The sequence below is a fragment of the Colossoma macropomum genome, unplaced genomic scaffold (assembly GCF_904425465.1).
Source record: "Colossoma macropomum unplaced genomic scaffold, Colossoma_macropomum, whole genome shotgun sequence".
Classification (NCBI taxonomy): Eukaryota; Metazoa; Chordata; class Actinopteri; order Characiformes; family Serrasalmidae; genus Colossoma; species Colossoma macropomum.
Genome location: NW_023494795.1, coordinates 37,891,708 through 37,914,623, shown reverse-complemented (window position 1 = coordinate 37,914,623; position 22,916 = coordinate 37,891,708). Strand labels below are relative to the sequence as shown.

At 38.3% G+C, this 22,916-nt stretch overlaps 1 protein-coding gene across 2 annotated transcripts in view; it reads right to left on the bottom strand.

The window, feature by feature from the left end:
• The window catches only part of myo6a (myosin VIa), a 185,317-nt gene that overhangs the window by 45,173 nt on the left and 117,228 nt on the right, over positions 1-22,916 (bottom strand). For both annotated transcript variants that reach the window (XM_036582362.1, XM_036582364.1), the window contains exons 18-25: positions 21,819-21,989; positions 17,536-17,574; positions 16,130-16,223; positions 11,793-11,923; positions 9,912-9,989; positions 7,847-7,976; positions 6,830-6,920; positions 4,084-4,234 (exon numbers count right to left, since the gene is read on the bottom strand). In XM_036582362.1, coding sequence (XP_036438255.1) covers positions 4,084-4,234; positions 6,830-6,920; positions 7,847-7,976; positions 9,912-9,989; positions 11,793-11,923; positions 16,130-16,223; positions 17,536-17,574; positions 21,819-21,989 — 885 coding nt within the window. The remainder of the gene's footprint in view (positions 1-4,083; positions 4,235-6,829; positions 6,921-7,846; positions 7,977-9,911; positions 9,990-11,792; positions 11,924-16,129; positions 16,224-17,535; positions 17,575-21,818; positions 21,990-22,916) is intronic.

Sequence of the window (22,916 nt, the reverse complement as noted above, 5' to 3'; positions counted from 1 at the left end):
TACTGAAGACTTCCTCAAGGAGAGCTTTGGAAATGTTTGAGCTAACATATTAGCATGAAATCACAATGTAGGCTTTATACATAATTAATTCTAATTGAACAAATAAATAGTTACCCTGCATTCACACCGGCAGTAAAGCAACGTGATGCGACAAGGCGGCCAGAGGGCATTTATTTTCAATAAGAACCGGCGATTTCCGCTGTCAGAAGGCAACGCAAACTTTGGCAACGCAAACTTTGGCGACGCAAATGTTGGCAAAGTCTGCGATGCGACAAAGTTCAGCTTAACGTCCGAACCAGTTTATGAGGAGCCTGGCCACTTCCTATTTCCTCCGTTATATCAAAAACAGGACTGCAAAACAGCAGAGGGCGCCCGCGAGTGAGTTCTCAATAAATAGGCGTAAACGGAGCTCAATGCCCAAAAACAAAAAGTTGAAATTTCTAATCACTCGCCCAGAACTTTCCTTTAATTTTAGAAAGTAGAAGGATTTATTTCACTAAAAAAGCAAAGAAAGCTTATCGGTATATTTCCTTTTTTCTACAGCAAACAGGATGTGGGCAGCAGGATGCTGGCATTACTGCTACAGAGTGCTGATTGGCTGGTGAGCGGAGCAGCTCATTGGTTGTTTGCGCTCACTGACGTCATGAAAGTACATAAGGCGCCGTTTTAAACTCCTATAACTCGAATTCAAAAGCTCTTAAAAATATAACAGCAGTGTGAAAATGTTTTATGCTGTTCAGTGTTCAGGAAATTAATGTATTCTTTTATACGAAAAATGTTTAAGCATTTATAAACTTCGATTTTGCCCAAATGCTCCAACCAAACCCATAACTTGCTCGGGAGCGCCCTCTAGCGTTCGGGAAACCTGGAAGACACTACAGAGCTCCCCTCTCTACAAGTTGTGAAAAAAATGTGTAAATGTTTTATTTTCAACTCACCCTTCTTGGCAGATCATGTGTACTCTACTAAGCAGACAATTTAGTATATCGACTTAGCATATACACCTCCCAAATTCCACTGCCCAAAATATCATTAAGAAATGGCAGTTTCTTAAAATGGCAATTTCTTAAAGAACTGTGGAAGACAAAGCAAGTTCTGGAAGACCAAGAAAACTCCCAGATAGAACGTGTATACTTGTGCTTGTATGCTGGTGAAAAAGGCAAAGCAAAACCCCCATATGACAGCACAGAGCCTGCAGGAAGGTTTAGCTCACACAGGAGTGGGCATGCACTGTTCTACTGCGCAATGTTGCACGCATAAACATGATCTGTACAGCAGTGTCACTAGAAGGAAACATTGCCCCAAACGTCAATGTTTAAAGGATGCAAAACATCTATAGAAGCCAGAAGCACTTTGGAAACAAGTGCTGTGGACTGATGAAGTAATAATGGAACTCTTTGGCCACAATCATCAAAGGTATGTTTAGAAAAATGAAGCAGCATTTGATGTAAAGAACACCGTGCCAACTGTTAAGTATGGGGTGGATCTATTACACTTGGGAGTTTTGTGGCAGCCAGTGGCACAGGAAACATTGCAAGCACAGATGGAAGAATCAATTCCACTAAATATCTGCAAATTCTGGGGGCAAATGAAACAGTCAGTCCAGAAACTAAAGCTGAAAAGAAGCTGGCTTCTACAACAGGACAATGACCCCAATCATACCTCAAAATCCACCATAAACTACTTCAAGACACACAAGCTGAAACTGGAATGGCCCTCACAGTCTCCTAACTTAAAGATCATTGAAAATCTGCGAGTAAATCTTCAACATGCTGTGCATGAAAGAAGACCAAAGAATACTGCAGAACTAGTATTATTATATTATTAAGTCAATCAAATACAAAGTAACTGTGCATTAACATCTGCAGAAAAAAACATATATACATATACACCCAAAACCAGATAAAATACTCTTTTGGTTGAACAGATAAGAAACTTGTTGAGTTTAATTACTTCAGCGAACTTCCTCCTCCATCATCTTCACTACTCACTTTATCTCTAAGCTCTCCTAATCACTCAGCATCTGGCTGAGGTCGTGTTTAATTACATCCAAACTTTCCTGTCTGCTCGTCAAAAAGAGCGGAACCTTCAATCGGCTTCTTTCAGATTCTGATGATACGTAGATGTGAAGAACTGGCCACCTGGCCACCAGGCACTCAAAGACAAGCACGCACGTCTACAATCAAACAAGCACACACTTCTTCAGGGACACTTCTGCTCTTTAAAATCTGAATTTTCTTGTAGATACTTTTCAGTTAAGCATAAAAATTATCTGGAAAGGACTTTGTTAATGTATTTACTAATACTTTTGGGTATATATTGGTTCTACATTCAGCTTTACGTTCATCAAAGTGCCTTGTATGAACAGCAAATTTGTCTCTAAATAATGATTTAACTATTGTAAGAAGCATATATTGAAAGGTGGTTTAAACATCTGGAAGGCCTGAGGGCTGACATCACAATGGGGGGTAAAATGTGTAGGCTTGGACCGTATTCCCAAGATTGGACTTTTATCAGTTTGATCAGTGTTTAATATAGTAAGCTACAAGAAAGAAATGGCATGGCATTATACCAAAAAGAATTGCTGTCAAATTATTTACAAGTGTAATATTGTTTTTCTCAACAACAAAAAAAAACAAAACAATGTTTACTAAACATTTACGGTGGCGCTGCATTTAACATGCACAAAAGCACTCAGAGCTGATTTACCAGATTTACTTTTTTGCAAGGTCATCACTGCAGGCTTGAGCAAGCCTGACTTCAAGAATATGCATTCTAGGGCACAGCTCTGTTGAGGAAAATAGAAGAGGATACTATGCAAATTAACAACCCAGAATGACTTGCTAATGTGAACTGACCGGAAAAACTGCAACACCCAGGAAAAGGTGCAATTACGTTAAACATGGTGGACATGCTGACAGCATGCGACTAAAACAGGGGTAACTCTATCAGAGAAATACTCTTGTTTAGATTTGCTATTACAAGCAGGCACCTTTTCCTTATACTTCATCCCATGTGAAAATATATGAGAATGTGAGAGAATATGTGCAATGTGTGTTATATGTGAAAATATATTCAAAGTTTATGCATCACATACATTTGATTTATACACACATATACCCACATACATAGTTGCTGTTGTAACACAACCTTGACACTTTTAATGGAAAGTTCATGTAACCAGATTTTTGTTCTAAGTCATTTTAGACCATTTCTGTTGATACGTTCATCATAAAATTGATCACAACATTAATGGCAAACACAGAGATACAAGGTTTTGTCACGACAGCAAATACATATTTTTCAAACCAACCCTGCTTCCTTAACGACAGCGTTTTTTAAAGTAAGTGAGTTTTAGATATGGTCCAGGCCTAGCACTAACATACTAAAAGACATCCCATAGGGATGCCAGTAGAAATTAGCATCATTGTAGACGTGGGAAACTGCTGCATTTTAGTTCGCTTACGGTTCATGCCAGCATAACTAACATCGAACCAAACAATGTAAACAAAAGTGATAAGAGTAGAAAGTCACACCTGACTGAACAGATTTTATGACTGAATAACTGGGCCAAATATTCACCAAACCTCCACAGTCATTCTGTACTCCAGCCTGTCTGTCTTGTGATATGCTAAGTCTTGGGTTAGTGGAGTTTTCCTATGATGTGAAGTCCCCAAACTTTTGACTGGCTGACTTTTTTAAGCCTATAGGTAGTTTAAATGATACAGTTTTTAGAAATTACACACAAATGCAATATTTCAAGGTTCTATGCATGATCTTTCAAGAACTTTCAGCTCTTCTAGAGAGAATTTCTCTTTTCTTCGTTTTTTTCTTCTGTCAGCTGGTCCAAACATGCTCTAAGTGGATCTGCGTATCAGCACCTCTGCTATTCAAATTAGCCACTTTGCGTGTAATGTAACTTAAACTAGAACCAGCTGTGCTCGCTACATTTTAGCACGCGCTGCAGGTTTTGTGCCCTCCTTAATAAACCTGACCCTTTGTCTTTAATATGTTAAGAAAATATTTAAAAACATTTTGGAAAGCTGAGTGTCCCCAAACTATTGACTTGCCATTGACACACACCTTGATCTTGAGCATGAGCGCGTCGATGGATGCGTCCAGATCCTGGATCTGTTTGCTCATTTCCTGCTTGCCCTCCTTAAGGCCGGACACCACCTCATTAAACCTTCCCATCCGCTTCTTAAGGTTCCGCACCTTCACCAGGCCGTCAATGCTGAAGGACACACACACACACAAAGGGAAGATTTAATCAAAGCTCTATTTGAGCTTCTATTCAAGCCCAGCCCACCGGTGACCCCTGCTTGATGACTTTAATCCCCAGGAGACTTCAGTAGTTTAATCATTTGCAAAATAGACGTGGAGTTAAATTACTTCTCAAACCACTTCACCAAGCAACGAGGCAGCTTCATCAGAGCGGCTAGGTAAATTCTCCACACATGGCAGTTATAATATTTACATTGTTACTGTAATGTCATTAATATCACTCTTGCGTGTCAGAGAGCGAGCTTCCAATTTACATTTAGGTCACCGCTTCCAGAGCGCCAGCCATTAGATGATGGATCCCACAGCAGTAATGGTAATTGTCATTAACCTTAATGTATGTATCTAATATCTCGCAATTCTCCAAAAGCAATTTCAGTGTAGCTTACAGCTGCGGCAGTGATTCAGCTCTTCATGACTGCTGATTTAAAGCAGTTTTTCATGCAAAATCTTTAGTTCAACTCACCAATGCCTCCATACAATCTCCCTTATCAATCAAGGGTTAAAGAAACTTGCTGAATAATTGCAAATCATGAAGTAACAGCCATTTGGGTACAAAAAAATATCAATTTCATGACCTTTCAAAGTTTAGAGTTATGACTTTTTGCTGTACTACTCAACAGTGCATTTATATCTTTAGCTCAGTTCCCTTTAAAATAGCACTGTAAGCTTAGCAGGCCTCTTTACTGAAAGAGTAACTGTAAAAATGCTACAAAGTAAAATACATGTTAACATCTGTTACAAACTTCAAATAAAACACTGAATGTCTGTTACAAGGTGTAAATGTTTGTGTTTAATCCAGAATCCAGCCATGTAATGTTTGTGTGCACCGGAGTTAACTTAGAACTAACTAGGGATGTTGTTGATGATTGACAAGTGTGTTATGAAGCTGCTTTTTTGTCCTGTCAGCTGTGCACTGTAATGCTAGCTTTACATACCCTATAGCTCTTCACCTTCAATTAGGACATAAGTCACAATGAACCTGCACCAGAAGGAGCTCATGAATGCACGTTTGCAGTTACTACTTAAATGATGTCTACAACTGGGACAAACCAACGTTTTAGAGACATGCTGTACTCCAGCCTGTCTGTCTTGTGATATTCTAAAGCAATAAGTCATATAAGGTTAGTGCAGTTTTCCCATTATGTGAAGCAGGGTAAAATTACTGTAATAAAGGGCTTCAAGTGGCTTACTGCTTTCATAAAACAGCACAGTAATACATAACTGATGTGTGCAATCAATGTGTATGCAATCAATGCGCTTGAGCTTTAGGTCACAAACTGATCGGCAAACATTCTCATTCAGGATTTTCTGATAGAGAGCAAAATTCATGGTTTCATTATGACAAGTCGTCCAGGTCCTGCAGAAGCAAAACAGCCCCAGATCATCACACTACCACCACCATGTTTTACTGTTGGTAAGATGTTCATATAGTGGAATGCGGTGTCGTAATGGGACTCATTACTGTTTGCTCTGTCTCACTGCATTCAAACAAGCTGCACCAGAGTTCGTTTGGCAGTGGATCAAGACCGGCCACCTCAAGGAGTCCTGGTTCAGTTATTTGGTTTGCACCAGTTTGCATGGCAGCATTCTCACTTGTACTAATGAATTGCACGGAGCCATCGCAGCAACGAATCCTGCCAAGTCCTTTACGCTCCCTAAATGTTATTACATAATCACAAATGTACAGTTCCATGCAAAAGTCTGGGCGCCCCTGGTCATGTGACATGTTTTATTGATTTTATTTAAAATAAGTGAAAACTTCCTCTATAGAGAGCACATTTCTACATATTTCAATGCCCAATTACTGTTTATTTGATTAATTTTACATGGGAAAAAATACATAACATGTGTAGCTCGAATGAAAAATACTTAAAATGTAGTTCTCTCTCAAATGAACTATACAGTAATACTATGTAGTAAAGAAGTAACAGACTCACTCTGCTCTTATTGTAACGTCAATCTAGCCAACCTATACCTGCACATGTAGATTGATATCTTGTTGTTAATATATATATATGACATTTGTTTCTTGTCATATATATTTTTTGTTTATCGCTGCTGTCAGAAGAAAACCTCATATCTCCATTTTTTGTCGTTTTTCGTTTTTTTACATTTACATTGTATGTAAATTTCATGAAGAATGGACCAAAAGAAATGACCCAAAATGACTTGTAAAAAAGTCTGGTTCCACTGACTTACATCACAAGTGAAATATGTTTTTTTCCTTCTAGTTACCAAAAAGTTACCATTTTGGAGATACAATGTTTTCTTCCAATAACAGTGATATTTAAGTACTATAAGGGGGCTAAATACCTACGATTTTCACTCACCTTTGCACCTGTGTAAATGTGTTGTAACAATAAACGATCTGATTGGCTGATTCAATTTATTGATTGATTGATAGTAATTAATGAAATGAAAAACTAATAGGATGCAGGTTATATCTATCTACTACTACTACTACTACTACTACTACTAATAATAATAATAATAATGATGAGTCTTAAACCTTGTGTTATTCTTTTTATAACCTCAGAACACTCACCGAGGTTTGTGCTTACGCTTGCACAGCCACATACGTACAGTCTTCTGCATGCTGATGCAGGCGTTGGCCCGATACAGCATCTTATTCTTCACTGGAATAGACAAGGGGAGGTAGAGAGAAGGAAAAACAAAGAGAAAAGGGAGAAGTTAGACAAGTCAATGACATCTACTGGAGCTTCAAGGTCAAAGCGTACAAATGCTGGAGTAGAGTTTCACAGTCAGAGAACATAAGGAAGAACTGCTGACAGTGCCACATATTCTTTATCATTAGGATGTATGTGTGCGGATAATGGCTGTGTAACACTTCTGAACTAGCTTGTGTATTTGTGTGTGTGTGTGCTGGGAATCTGAAGACGGCTGCAGGAAGACAAAGTTCCTGAGTCGCTTTTGTTAAATGGGACAGAAAAAGTATCCTGTGAACGGAGGCTGGAGCAGCTCAAATGGCTGCACCCGAACTTTCAGTAACATCAGAATCGATAGCGGACACGTTTTAAATGCTGACAGAAGAAGATCAGAATGTCCTGCACACACAGCTGAAAATGACTTAGGGGTATAAACTTTAATCAAACTTTTCCAGGTCATTAGGAAATAATTATAACTAATAAGTCCCTATGCATGCTAATGGCCCTTGGCTGCAGGGCCAGACTGCAGCAGTATGGCACTGCTAAAACAAAGCCAGAGACTCTCTTAATGCATCCAATGACTATAAAACTGGTTTCAGACCATCTGTGATCATAAACACGGACACTGAATGTTAAAATGATGTGGAATGGACTATAAACGATACACCAGCATTTGATTCAAACAGGCCTACTCAAAACGGTCTATGCAATCTAACAAGTGGTTGTATGTTTTTGCTGCTATAATCAGCTAATTAACTAATCAGTTGACTAACAAGCCCTTCGTGAGTTGTTGTATGAGCAGCGCAGTGGTCCTCCAGAACCAGTCAGGAGCCTCTGCCCTATAACACACTGAGACAGTGATGAAAAGGTGTGTGAGAAATCAGTGAGTTACACACATTTGATGACTGACAGCGCGCACCACTGGACCTTCTTCCAGCGGCTGTGTATCAGCCACTTATTGACCCGCTTCACCAGCTCGGCCAGGTGATCCGGATCAGACTTCATTATCTGGTCAAACTCGGCAAACTGGCAGAGGAGAGAGAGAGAGAGAAAAAAAAAAACACACGGTGAGAATCAAAAGAAAATGGAAAGAAAGAAAGAAAGAGAGCAAGAAAGAAAGAAAAAACTTTTTATTTGTATAGCGCTTTTTACCACTAGTGTTGTCTCAAAGTAGCTTTACACAAAAGCAGTTTATGGAACGTTATCAAAAGAATAAAATTAAAAAAAAAGAAAAGACAAAGAAAAAGGAGTCCATGTATAGACATAAGGAACTAAATCCCGGTCCAAGCCCCCCATGAGCAAACCAGAAGTGACAGTAGCAAGGAAAAACAAGCAAGAGCAAGAGGAAGAAAACCTAGAGAGGAACCCAGGCTCAATGAATGAATGAATGAATGAATGAATGAATGAATGAATGAATGGAGGAAGGATATAAAGAAGAAAGACAGAGGCTAGTAAGGAAGGGAGCAACAAAGTAGATGGAAGCAAGCAAGAAAGCAAAGAAGAAAGGAAGCAAGGAAGCTAGAAAAAAGAATCAGTGAAAGAAAAAAGCAGGAAGAAAGGAGAGAAGGTAAAGAAGGAAGGTAGGGACAAAGTAAGGGATAAAAGAAAGAAACAAATAAAGAAAAGATGAAAGAAGAAAAAAGGAAGATAGAAAGAAAGAAAGAGAAAGAAAAGAAAAAAAAATAAGATGAACAGAAGAAATTGAGTAAAGAAAAAAAGGAAGACAGAGAAAGGAAAGAGAAGCAGAGGAAAGAATTAATAAAATAAAGAAGGAAAGAGAGAAAGAGGGAATGAATGAAGAAGGTAAAGAAAGAAACAATAAAGATAGAAAACAAGGAAGTAGAGAAGGAAAAAAGAAAAAAATGGATGAACGGAAAGAAAGAAAAAGAAAGAAAGAAAAAAAAGAAGGAAAAAAGTACAGAACGAAGGAAACATGGAAGAAGGAAAGAGAGAATGAAGGAGGTAAAGAAAGAAAAAAAAAGAAAACAAGGAAGTAAAGAAGGAAAAAAGAAAGGAAGAAAGAAAGAGAAAAAGAGAAAGAAAAAGAAAGAAAGAAAGAAGGAAGGAAAAAAATACAGAACGAAGGAAACGGAAGTAAAGAAGGAAGAAAAAAAGAAAAAAAATGGATAAATAACTGAATGAATGGAAGAAAGAAATGAAGACAAAGAAAGAGTAAAGAAAGAAGGAAACAATGAAGTAAAAAAGTAACAAATAAAAAAAATGGATGGATGAACGAACGAATGAACAAAAGAAAGAAAGACAGAAAGACAGAAAAACAGAAAGAAAGAAAAAGAAAGAAGGAAGGAAACAAGGAAGTAAAGAAGGAAGAAAAGGAAAAAATGGATGAATGAATGGAAGAAAAACAAAAGAAAGAAGAGAAGAAAAGAGTAGAAAGAAAGAAAGAAAGAAAGAGAACGTAGAAGAGAAAGACTGAGTTAATGTCTATCTGAAGGTCTGACAGTGTAAATTACTGTTTCTTTACAATAGTAAATCAACATTTCTATCACAGAAATAGACAGAGGTCTGGGTGATAGAGGAGACAGTGGACACAGAGAGTGGACACAGAGAGTGGACACAGAGAGAGTGGACACAGACGGGGTCAGTTTGACGAAGACCGGTCTTTAAGAGTTAAATTTCTAATTTCCACTCTTTCATTAACACTAAGCTGATAGCGTATCTTCTGTATGGCATTTGCAGAAATCCCACATCCTCCTCTCCTCCCGTAAGAACGCCGCCGCAGCCCGTCTGATAGGCGCTCAGCCGCTTCCTCGCCGCAGGTAAATTATTCATTCAGTCAGAAATGAAAACGCCATCTGCTAGTTGTGGTTTACTCTCCACATCTAATTGCTCTCTCATCAGCGCTGAGAGCATCACTAACTCGTGTTCCTCTGAACGACGGCGAGAACTGAAGGCCTTTATCTCTGGGGTACATCTGGATGACAACCATTAGGAGCGTCTCACCTTTCCGGGTCTGAAGAAAACTCGAGTGAGGCCGAACTTGTAGTCGTTCTCATTCAGGCCCAGAGCTTTGAACAGGGCCTGCAGCAGAGGAGGGAACAAAGCATGTTAAAACAATGTCTGTGAACCATTTCAGCCACACAGTAAACCAACATTCAGACCTCAGGGTATTTCGTGAACCTTGTGGAGACATTTTTTATTGTGTGACCGACTCTGGACTACAAAAGATCAATCCTAGTTTCGTCCTCAGCCACTCAAAGCTTTATGACAGGCTGAGAAGAGACTGAGAAGAGCACTTCTACTGTGTTTGACAAAGCACAGCCAATTTTAAAGAGCCCATATAATGGAAAACTGAATTTCCATCACTTTTTGGAGGTGATGCATAAAGATTGTTAAAGATTCACCTTTCCCTCCCCTCAGTCCAAGAACAGCCTGTTATAAAGTCATTGTTTCTGTGATTTCATGAGAACCAAGCAATTTACATATAACTGCCAGCTCAGGTTACAGCAGGTTAGCCCCGCCTATTCACACTGATGTTATAAGGAGTGTTTCAACTCTAACTGGTTTCTGAATGATGCCCAAAAACAGGACAGCCAATCAGAACAGAGCTCATTCAACTTATTTCAGTCTTAAAGGCAAAATAATAAAACTAGCCTGTTTAATTCTGATGGACAAAGACAAGCTGGAAAAAGGTCATGGAAAAATGAAGTTATTTTTTGGGACATAAGACCAAAAAGGGTAAAAAAAATAAAAGAAAAAAAAGTAGAATATGGGCCCTTTAACTGAAACATTATATTCACAGTTTTTTTTTCTTTCACCAAAACGTAGCAGATCAGCCAAGACACGTTTGGTGTCCAAAGTTCACTTTGTTGGTTTTTACTATGTTTGTTAGTCAGTATATAGAAAAGAAAAAAAAGGAAAGAAAAGAAAAAAAAGAAAAGAAAGGATGATAAAGAATGTAAGAAAGACTGAACGAAAGAAAGACTGAATGAAAGAAAGAAAGAAAGAAAGAAAGAAAAAGAAAGAAAAAGTAAAGTAAAAAAAGAAAGCAAAAAAGTAAAGAAGGAAGGAAGCAAGGAAATAAAGGAAGAAAAAAAACATGTATGGAAGAAAGAGGAAAGAAAGAAAGAAAGAAAGAAAGAAGACAAAGAAAAAGTAAAGAAGTAAAGAAGTAAAAAAGAAAGAATGCAAATAAAGTAAAGAAGAAAGGAAGCAAGAAAGAAGAAAGAAAAACAGATGTATGAATAGAAGAAAGAAATAGAAAAAGAAAGGAAGAAAGAAAAAGTAAAGAACTAAATAAGAAAGGAAGCAAGAAAGTAGAGAAGGAAGGAAGCAAGTAAAGAAAAAAAGAAAAACAGATCTATGAATGAAAGAGAAAAGAAAAAGAAAGCAAAATTTAAAAAGATCAGAATAAAAGAAAAACAGAACAGAAACAAAGAAAGAAAGAAAAAGAAAAAAGAAAAAGAAAATGTTTTGTCTATTGGGGCTTTTCAGCCTGTTTAGCATTGATACTGTTTAAAAACACTGTTAGTCACTGGTGCTACGAGGCTAACGTAGCTAACAACTAATGTACGCTTATGTTAGCATTTCACAGCTAGGGTTGCTAAATCAACACATATTTAAACTGCTTTGATTTGAATTGAGTTGTTAAGCGATCTCAAATATACTTACTTAAGTTTATTCTATACTGTTATCTATAAAAACGCACTTATAAAGTCAGCGTTCAGGAACGTTGCTGCTAATGTATTTTGCTATGCATTATAGTTTTGTCATGTCTTGGCTGACCAAACAAGTCTTGGCTGGCCAGCTACATGTCAGCTAAACACAAAACAGTGTAAATTTTCCAAACTACTTCTGTAAAAGCCCAGAGCAGTGGACGCTGACCTTGCAGAAGAGCCGAGGGTCCAGGCGCGTCAGCTTAGGGGGCATGTACTGCTTGTACATGTTGTAGAGCTCGTGGAAAGGTGCTCGGGAAGGGAAACCGCCCTGCATCAAGTCCAGTACAGACACCATCCCTGAGGAACAGCACAGCAAACTCACATTAGACCCAAAGAGCTTAGAACAGCAGGTTCAGTGGTTCAGTGCAGAGCCGGACCCTCACTCACCGTTTCAGTAAATAATTGAAACACCTGGAGCTCGAAAGTAACTAAAGAAGCGTAAAGTGCTTTAAAAAGGGACTTTAATAAGATCAAGTGGGCGGTCGCTGCTCTTTTAGTGCATGAATGGGGGATTCAAACTTTTGCTTACAGCTTTATTCCTATTCAGGGGGACCCGCACTAGGTAAAGGTAGACAGCTGCCTAAGGCCCCCATGAGCCCAGGGTCGGTACGTGTTGATGTTAAATAATCCATTCCGAAATATATACATCTTAAAAACAGTGATTACTTTCAGTCATTTTAATGTAGCCCCACCCCCAGGTCAGGGTCATAACAGACTAATCAATGTTGTTACGTGACGACACAACTGTATAAAGACAGATCCGTATTAACTTCACTCTTAAAACGATGGTTCTTCAAGGGTTCTTTAGTAAGAAAATGGTTCCATATAGAACCATAAACACTCCACCCTTTGAATGATTAAAGGATTCTTTGCATCCTAAAAGGGCTCTTCAAATTGATGGAAAATTTGCTGTATACGGTTCTACATAGAACCTCTTTAAAAAGAGTTCTATATAGCATCAAAAAGGGTTCTTCAGATTGATGTAGAATCTGTTGTACATGGTTCTACATAGAAACTCTTTGAAACGGGTTCTATATAGCATCAAAGAGTGTTCTTCAGAATGATGGAAAATCTGTTGTATATGGTTCTACATAGAACCTCTTTGAAAAGGGATCTATACAGCATCAAAAAAGTGTTCTTCGGATCGATGAAGAATCTGCTGTGTACGGTTCCACATAGAACGTCTTTGAAAAGGGTTCTATATAGCACCAAAAAGGATTCTTTTATTGTTCATGACGATGTCAAGCTTGTAACAATAGAAGAACCAATTTTGGTGCTATATAGAACCATAAACAACAGACTCTTCATTAATCTAAAGAACGCTTTCATGATGCAAAGCACCCTTTAGTCATGCAGAGTTCTTTGAAAGTCATTGGCGATTGTAAAGTGCAGGTAATTACAAAGTCATTTGAAAAGGAGGTCCTTCGATTTTCTGGGTGTCGAGAGTGAAAATCAAATGTTTGTACACAAAAAAAGGAAGGAAAGCAAAAGGTTTGTTGCTACACTGTCAAAGCTAACGTTTTCAGTCAGAACCGAGTGCTCCAGAGGCTCAGCAGACTGTACCCAGCGCTAGTGTTAGTGTTAGTATAGTCAGGTCCAGTGTTGGGGCTATTACTTAAAAACCATTACTCAATCAAGTTACTAATTACATAATGTAACAGGATTATGTTACTTGTTACGTGCTGGAAAAAGTAATCTCATTACTCATTACTTCACTTGTACGACACTCTGTCTCTCACTATATTGGTAGATCTACGGTGGCTGAAAAAAACCAACAAACTGCAAAAAAAAAACAAAAAAACAAAAAACACCTTTATCAGCAAATACAGAAACACATACACCTTCAGAAATGTTGATACGCCAGTCGCAACACAACGGAGATGTTTCTAAAGGACACTCTAAAAGGGCCGAGTCTTTGGAGTCATTCAGACTTAAACTCTATACAGCACATTCACCGGTAAAAGTAAGATAACTTTCATTTGAGCAGGTCACTAATATCACTGTGTGGTAATGGGAATTAGCTGTACAGTGTGACTGTAGGAGTTTAACTAGTAACACCAGAAAACTACCACAGCAGAGCTGTGACGTGTCAGGTAGCGAACTAGCCAGCCAGGTTAACCATGAGGTTAACCCCCAAACTGGGGATGTGACTGTCCGAGTGTCTGTGGTCTTCTCTACTTCTGTCAGTGATTTTCCATTATAGATATTCCATCCCCTTTGAGCCCTTTGAGTCTTCCAGAAACATTTCCGTTGTGTTGTGGCTCATTTCCGTTGTGTTGTGACTGGCTTTGCAGCTTTTCTGAAGCTGCATCTGTTTTCTGTATTTGCAGTGCGTTTGTAAAATGTCGCTCCTGTTGATGAAAGTGCCTGTATTTGCAGCACGTTTCCAAAATGCAGTTCAGGTGTGCCTTTTGACGAAAGTGCTTTGCAGAGTTTGCAGAGTGTCTATGAATTTGCAGTGTGTTTGTAAAATGCAGAGCCCATGTTGTCAGTTTGATGGGTGTTTTCTGGCGTTTTGCAGCTTGATTTTATTTGCAGTTTGTCAAGTCTTCTCAGCCACCGTATAGACCGTTATTTTTTAAAACAAGCAAAATTATCTGCCTATTTAGTGAGATAATTTATACAATCATTTAAGTAAAAAATAAGGTCAGTAATTACATAACATTCATATAATAATCTTAAAATGAGAAACACTAGATATAGCTGAGTGTGGGGAACAACCTAACGTGGGGCACAATTAAACACAGACTTTTTATGTTGTTATATAGGGTCAAGCAGCATAAGCTTCTGGCCACATTACCACATTTCCTAGCCACATTCTCCCACCAAAATTCACAGCGAATCGCCAGCGTTTTAAACCGATCTGTGCCAAAGAGTGTTTTCAGGGCATGTAAGTCATTTTTTTCAACACAAGTTTTTTTCTGGTTACTAAGCTGCTGTTGTAAATCACAAAGTCCAACTTCACAATACTGTAAGCACAATCTTGTTGCTGACAACGTAGCACCATTTTGAAGCAGCTGACAAGCTCACAGCAAGTGCTAGCTGGGTTTAAGTACAGCCTCCGTAATCCAGGTTTAGCTGTTACACAGTGTTACAACTGAGCCACCTTTTGTAAACAAAGACAAATAAAGGAAACTTTTTGTTTTACTTGTTTCACACAGATTTTAAAATGAGAAAGAGAAACATCTGAACACAGGGATTTTCTTCTGCTTTATTAGTGTCTTTCAGATGTCAGTATTTTGGTTTTGAATATGTATATTAACGAAATTGACATTAAATGCTGGTAAAGCTGCAGTTATTCAGAAACAATGTGTCATATTTTACTAATGTATGATATTTTTTATTTGCTGTCCTTCACTGGAGAAAAATAAATGCATCATTGTTTGAACATAGTCTCATGTGAGTATTCATATATAATTTGATGTGTGTATCGATTGAACTGTGTCTTATAGATAGATAATATATAATTCAGTATGGCTGGAAAAAATATTTGTTTCTTCACAACATAGAACTATACTGAACTCACTTTGTTTGCACTAATTCATCCAACTTTTCTAACAAGTGTTACAACAAACCATCTGTCTGTTACAGTGAACCCACCCATATGGTAAACAGTAACACTGCGGTACCTGTTATTTTGGGTGGAATTGGACCTGAACAGTAGGTGCTAGAAACAAAGTTCAAGGGTTCGTTTGTAGCAGAGATGTATATGTTGCTTGTTTAAAAATATGATTGTTACAACTTAAATATTTTTAAAATTATTCAACCAAATTTAACATTTCTAAAGACTTAAGATGAGTTCACCTGCCAAGATAAAAAAGTCTAGACACCCAGGAGGCCAGAGCCTCAACTGATTTGTAGGAATGTTCATCCAGAGGCCCCCATCATCTTTTACCTAAAGCCCCAGAATGACTAAATCCACCCCTGTTTCCTATTGGGCAATCCAAACTTTCAGCTTAAGTTATCCAGCTTACTGAGAAATCCTGTTTTATGGAATCCTCCCAGAACTCTACTGCTCAGAGCTGCAAATAATATCTCACAGGGGTCAGGAGGAACAGGGATGTTAACAGAGCTGAGTTAAATGGAATTTAATAGAGTCAATATCAGCGCACTCTATCTATGCATTTCAATAAAACAGGCCTTGTGTGATTAAACCAGAGATCAAAATCGACTCCTGTGCGAACGTCGCGCCGATGGCAACTCCAATGAAGAAAAATCGATTCTCCAAACTCCCTGAATGAGAGTTTAATTTGCAGATAATGAAGCTATTCTGTTGGCGATGAGGCGCGCCCATTATCCTAAACAAGTGTCATCTAAAGGGCATCGCCTTCAAGAGTCAAAGACTAAGCGGTGTAGGACGATAAAGACGGGAGCTTAATTAATAAATAAAGTCAGCTAACGAGTTTGGCTTGGCTTGCAGGAAACAGCGTTATTGGCGGATCGCTAATAGAGTGAGTGTAAAACAGAGCGCGGCTAATAGAGCGCGTGTAAAGAAGCGCTGACCTGAGCACTGGAGCTGGGAGAGAATCTGAGCGCCTTCAAACTGGTGGCTGACCATCTTCAGATTGGGCTTCACGCAGCGGATGAAACTGGAGCCCTGGAGGCAGACACAAAACAGAGCTGAATTAACGCCAATTCATTACAATTACAGTGATTAGCTCAGTTAGGCTAAGCCTGACAGAGCCATATTAATCAAACCAGAGGACTAACAGATGCTGTACATTAACAACAGATCACCTCAACAGATTTAAAGACAGTCAATCACGCTGATCTCGTTTCCAGCCCTCTAAATTAATGCTTCAAACACAGAGCCTCAATAACAGATCATGCTAATACATTTAGGTCCAATTGTGCAGAAGTCCGGAGAAGCCATGAGGTAGCTATAATCTTCTGGATTGTTATCTTGAGATAATGAGTTAACTATCTTGTGATCTCAAGATAGCAAATTTGTTTTCTTAAGATGACGAGTTAGCTATCTTTAATGTGAAGATAACAAATTTGTTTTCTTGAGATAACGAGTTAACTATCTTGTGATCTCAAGATTACAGAGTTGTTTTCCTGAGACAATGAGTTAAATATCTTGTGATGTCAAGATGAAGTTATTATCGAGATAAGTTAATTATCTTGTGACCTCAAGATCAATAAATGCTTTGAACAAAGAGCCTCAACGACAGACTTTGAGTTAACTATCTGGCGATCTCAAGATAGTTATCTTGTGATCTCACGATAAAGTTGTTTTCTTGAGATAACAAGCTATCTTGTGATCTCAAGACAAAGTTGTTTTCTTGAGATAACAAGTTAATTATCTTGTGATCTCAAGATAAATAAATGCTTCAACCAAAGAGCCTCAACAACAGATCATGCTAATACACTTAGACCCATTTGTATGGAAGTCCGGAGAGGCCATGAGGTAGTTATAATCTTCTGGATTGTTATCTTGAGATAACAAGTTAACTATCTAGGGATCTCACGATAACGAAGCTATCTTGAGATAACGAGTTAACTATCTTGTGATCTCAAGATAAAGTTGTTTTCTTGAGATAACAAGGTTATTATCTTGTGATCTCAAGAAAACAATCCAGAAAATTATAGCAACAAGTCAAGTCAAATTTATTTGTATAGCGCTTTTTACAACTGATGTTGTCACAAAGCAGCTTGACAGAAATCCATTAAGGACACAGTTTCAACATGAAATGTAAAACCTCCAAGTGAGCAAGCCAGGGGCGACAGTGGCAAGGAAAAACTCCCTCAGAGCTGAGGAAGAAACCGTGGGCAGCTAGTCCAAGGCAAGTGGCGGTAGCTGGGCAAGTGGCGGTGACTGGGGCGTGGGCAACTGTCAACAGCTCTTGACCTCTCCGGTCTTCCATATATTTGAGTAATTTGAGACATTTGAGTGATTTTGACATTACCGTGCTGCGCAGCTTCTCCAGAAGAATGTTCAGCTGGGTCTGTCAGGTCAAAAGGTCAAAGACAGAGAGAAAAAGCACTTTTTAGTGACACAACTTGACCAGATTGACATAAACATGAAGACATGCGTGTTACCTTTTCCACTCTCAAAGCCTAAAGCCGCCCACAACACAATCCTCCAGCACAAGGGTGTTAAATCGATTGTGCAGCACAGCTCACGTGTTTCAGTACAAACACAGATAGCCAAACACATCCACACAGTAGGACAGACAGGAAACAGACAGACTGGACAGTGAAAAGAGAAGACAGACAGGCAAACAGAAAGGAAGGCAGAGCAGGAGCTGAGTGTTTCCTCCACACGGCTGCTGAGGAACGCCATGCAGACAGATACACGATGCACAAACGTGCGTGAGCGATGCATTGTGGGATACCTGACGGATAACTGCTTTTAGGCCACCGTCTCCACGGATACCGCATCCAAGGATACTACATTCATATGCATCTCACTGCACATGGAAAGACAGAGGATAGCATCTCTTTCTCTCTCTCTCTCTCTCTCTTCGTCCCCTCTTTCTCCTTCTCTCGTTCCTCTACAGCCTCAGATTATGAGATAGTCTGGGACAGGTCACTGCGGGCAGCAGAAAGCCCAGATCCACGCTGATTTGGGTAATATATGATGTCATTATTAAAGCAGCACTACTTATCAGCCTGCGGAGCACAAATACACTGACCTGTCGTACAGCAGAGGCCTTATTTCTGTTTTTTTTTTCTTATGTTTTTCTTTTTTAATAAAGGCGGCACTACAGAGAGATATTACTGAAACAGAACTGGATGTTTGTTTAGGAAAAAAAATACTTTCAAATAATAAAAAGGAACTTTATTGAAAGGATTATCCCACACCAAACTCAAATTACACTGACTGGCCACTTTATCAGAAACACCTATGTTGATGAGCAATATGTTTGCAATCCTCTAGCCTTCATCAGTGGGAATCATCTGACCACAAGGCCAATTTGGCTCAATATTTAGGAGAGTCATACCACTCTAAAGCAGTGGCACCAACTTGTGCAACTGCAATGGCCCACCTCATAAATTACATGTGGTCAACAAAAGCCATGTGGTCAGAAAATGACCAATGATGAATGAGTCAGAGGGTGGCTGACAAACTGCAAATGACAACAGATGGGCTACAGTCTGTTTCTAATAAATGGCCAGTAAGTGAAAGCACAAGGCCAGTGTTTCTAATAAAGTGGCCAGTGAGGGGAAGTATAAGGCCAGTGTTTTGGGAAAAAAAAAAAAAGTGAGTGGCTAGTGAGTGGACATACAAGGTTGGTGTTTCTAATTAAGTGACCAGTAAGGGAAAAGTACAGGGTCAGCATTTCTAGTGGCCAGTGACTGGAAGTACAAGGTAGGTGTTTCCAATTAAATGGCCGGGGAGTGGAAGTGCAAAGTTGGCGTCTCTAATAAATTGGCCAGTGACAGGAAGGACAAGTGTTCCTAATAAAGTGGCCAGTGAGTGCAAAGTACAGGGTCACTGTTTCTAATAAAGTGGCCAGTGAGGGGAAGTATAAGGTTAATGTTTCTAATAAAGTGGCCAGTGAGGGAAAGTACAGGATCAGTGTTTCTAATATAGTGGCCAGTGAGTGGACATACAAGGTTAGTGTTTCTAATAAATTGGCCAGTGAGTGGACGTACAAGGTTGGTGTTTCTAATAAAATGGCCAGCGAGCAAAAGCACCGGGTCAGTGTTTCTAATAAAGTGGCCAGTGAGTGGAATGTACAGGGTCAGTGTTTTTAATATAGTGGCCAGGGAGTGGACATACAAGGTTGGTGTTTCTAATAAAGTGGCCAGGGAGTGGACACACAAGGTTGATGTTTCTAATTAAGTGGCCAGTGAGGGAAAGCACAGGGTCAGTGTTTCTAATAAATTGGCCAGTGAGTGGACGTACAAGGTTGGTGTTTCTACTAAAATGGCCAGTGAGGGAAAGTACAGGGTCAGTGTTTTTAATAAAATGGCCAGTGAGTGCAGGTATAAAGTCTGTGTTTCTAAGTGTCCAGTAAGTATAATGTGAATGTGCAGCACGAAGACACTCCAGGTCAGATGGCTCAGCCTTACTAAAACAGTAAAAAGGGAAAGAAAAAAAACACTAAAGGTTCCCTCACCCTTTAGTTCATCTCTCTATCCTCCCTTTTCATCCAGCACAAATCACAAGGGAGGGATGGAGAGACAGAGTGAGTGAGAGAAAGGGAACAGGAGAAAAGATAAAGGAAAAGAGCAGGAAGGAGACACATACATACACATACAGTCCTCCTCAGAACCACAGGACAGAGAGAGACACAGAAAACGCATCTGCTGTGAAGGAACATTCAGTACAGACCGGCCCAATCCAGCGTACATCCACTCTACGCTCTACATTTACTCCCACTTGAGTTTTATATCTCATCCATAGTCGTGTGTGCTTAAGTAGACTGGGTACTAGCTGTGCATTAGCGCACTACATATCCACTTAACCGACACTGCCATTGACCGAGAACATGAATCTAACTGTATTATATGGACCATTCCACTGAATTAGCTCAACCTGCGGTCCCACATTAAAAAAAAATAAAAATAATAATAAAAAATTACGTATTCAAATATTATCTATTTACAAGGACTATATTTTGATCTATTTAAACCCAGTTCTGCTCAAAATTAGCTAAAACTGTCACAACCAAGTGACAGTTGTAGTGTTATGATTGTTTTGGTAGTGACAAAATGGAATGTTTAATCATTTGTTTTAGTAAAATAAACATAATTAAGGCACAGGGTCACTCAAAACAAAAGGATTTTAGTCTAAAGTCCCAAATGTGTTTTGAATTCTGACTTTGTACCAATTTGGTAGAATGGTCCACATACGGCACATTATATACAGTCCAAAGTCTGGACACACTTACTTACTCATAGAAGAGCTTCCTGTATTATTTTACTATTTTACACATTTGAAAATAATATTAAGATCACAGCTATGAAATAACACAAATAGAGTTTTTGTTGTTTACCAAAAACAGGCTGTCTGAACACATTAACTACAAGTTAAATGTAATATTTTAGGTGTACACTAGTGCTCAAAAGTCTGAAATCACTTACCATATTAACAATTTCTCTTATTCTATATACAAAGCTTAGGTTTAATTTAAATATGACAAACTGCTCACTGAAAGGTGTTTTTGGATAACTTATGAATAACTCTGTGAGCACAATATGAATAAAAAGAGAAATAATATACGCAATTGTTATTCTTTGCATTCATTATTTTGTCAAGGTATCTGCCTTGAGATTTTGAAATATGATCAACTCTGGAGATTAATAAAACACATTCAAAACATAATTATAGAAGGTTTGTATAATTTTTTATTATAACTTTATCCTTCATGCTACACTGCTTTCTCAGTCATTTTAGCATCTTCTTCATTCTGGCCTCATCTAAATTTTCTTACAGCTAATTTAAAACTAATTATTTGAAACATGAATTTGTTTATAAACTTAAACTGTACTAATATTATTAAAAACAGTGATTCCAAACTGTCAAACAGTAGTGTAGGTAAATATATTACCTGCTGCTATTAAGAAACTACAGTGCCTTAATGTGGGCGTGTTGTCAAGGACGTTGTTAAGGACATGACTGAGAAAGAAGAGAATTATTATCTGTTCTCTAGTTTTTGACAAACTAACTTTAGCTCATCATCCACTGAGAAGAAAAGATGCTGTGTAGAAGTCATCACTACATCACTAAGTCATCTACAGCTGCACTGGTTAGCTCTAGTGTTAGTGCTGACTCATCTGAAGGGGCAGCCTCTGTTACTCAAGACTCCTCAGACACAAAAAACTACCAGTTTAACCTGCAGCGGAGGACACCCTGAAAGATTCTGCACATTTTAAGCATTTAAGTGTCTTTAGATCAAACTGTCTTATGAGATGAGACGATTATGAGATAAACAATGAGTGTAAACATACACTCGTTTAGATGTACAAGTGTTTGGCCCTGCACATCTACTGAATCAGTAAAGTTGTTCATTCTGCTGTTTTCACAGGCAGCCTGAATTAAAAATGAAAATGACTTGGCTTTCTTCCAGCGCATTTCAAATCTGGAACATGTCGTGTTTTGGAACAAAAGCAGTTTTTGTGTTTGATATTTCCATTTTAAATAAGCACTGAGATGAAAGAACAGTTCTCACCTGGTTGTGGGTTCTAAAGTTTAAACAGACTATTCAGATGTGCAGATGCGAACTTTTTTTTGGCTCACCTTGAACTTGTTGCCCACACTGATGAAGCCGAGTTTACCAGCTTTCTGCTTGACATCTTTGGAGTTGATGGAGTTCTCGAAGAGTTCTCGAATGAACTGATCTTTAGACTCGCTCACGAGACTCTCCAGAGACATGTGCAGAGCGTCATTATTCTTCTCCACAAAGTCAATCTGAGAGAGAGAGAGAGAGAGAGAGAGAGAGAGAGAGAGAGAGAGAGAAAAGGAAAGAAAGAATGAAAAAGAAACAAGAAGAAGAAAGAGAGAGAAAAAGAAAAAAGAGGAAAGAAAGAAAGAATGACAAAGCAAGAAAGAAAGAAAAAGAAAGAAAAAAGAGAAAAAGAAAGAATAAAAAAAAGAATCAGAAAAAGAGAAAAAGAAAAGGAAAAACAAGACAGAGAAAAGAGAAAGACAAATAGTAAGAGAGACAGAAGAAAACAGAAAAAGAAAAAGAAAGAAGAAAAAGAAAAGGAAAAAGTGGAGACAAGAGAGAAGAGAGAAGGATAAATAGTGAGAGAAATAAGAGAAAACAAAGAGAAGGAGAAAAAGAGGAAAGAAAGAAAAGTAAAAAAAAGAAAAGAAAGAAGAAAGACAGAAAAAAAGAATTAATGAGAAAGAACACAAAAAAGGAAGAAAGAAAGAAAGAAAGAAAGAAAGAAAGAAAGAAAGAAAGAAAGGAAGAAAGAAAACAGAGAAAGACAGAACAAACAAAAGAATGAATGAGAAAAAAGGAACACAAAGAAGAAAAAAAAAAGAAAGACAATGAAAAGGAAGAGAGAAAGCAAGAAAGAAAGGACGAAAGAAGGAAAGAAACAAAACAGAGGAAGACAAAACAAACAAAAGAATGAATAAGAAAACAGGAACACAAACAAGAAAAAACAAAGAAAGAAAAATCAAAAGAGAGACAAGGAAAGAAATAAAGAAACACTTTTTAGTGGATTTTAACTAAACAATCGTATTGATTCATCTTTTTCAAGACACTTGAACCACCATCCACTACAGTAGCATTGATCTCAATCTACTCTATAACTGCACAGACATTCATTCATTCTCACATTCATTTATTTATTCATTCTCTGTCACTCATCCTCTGAGCGAAGG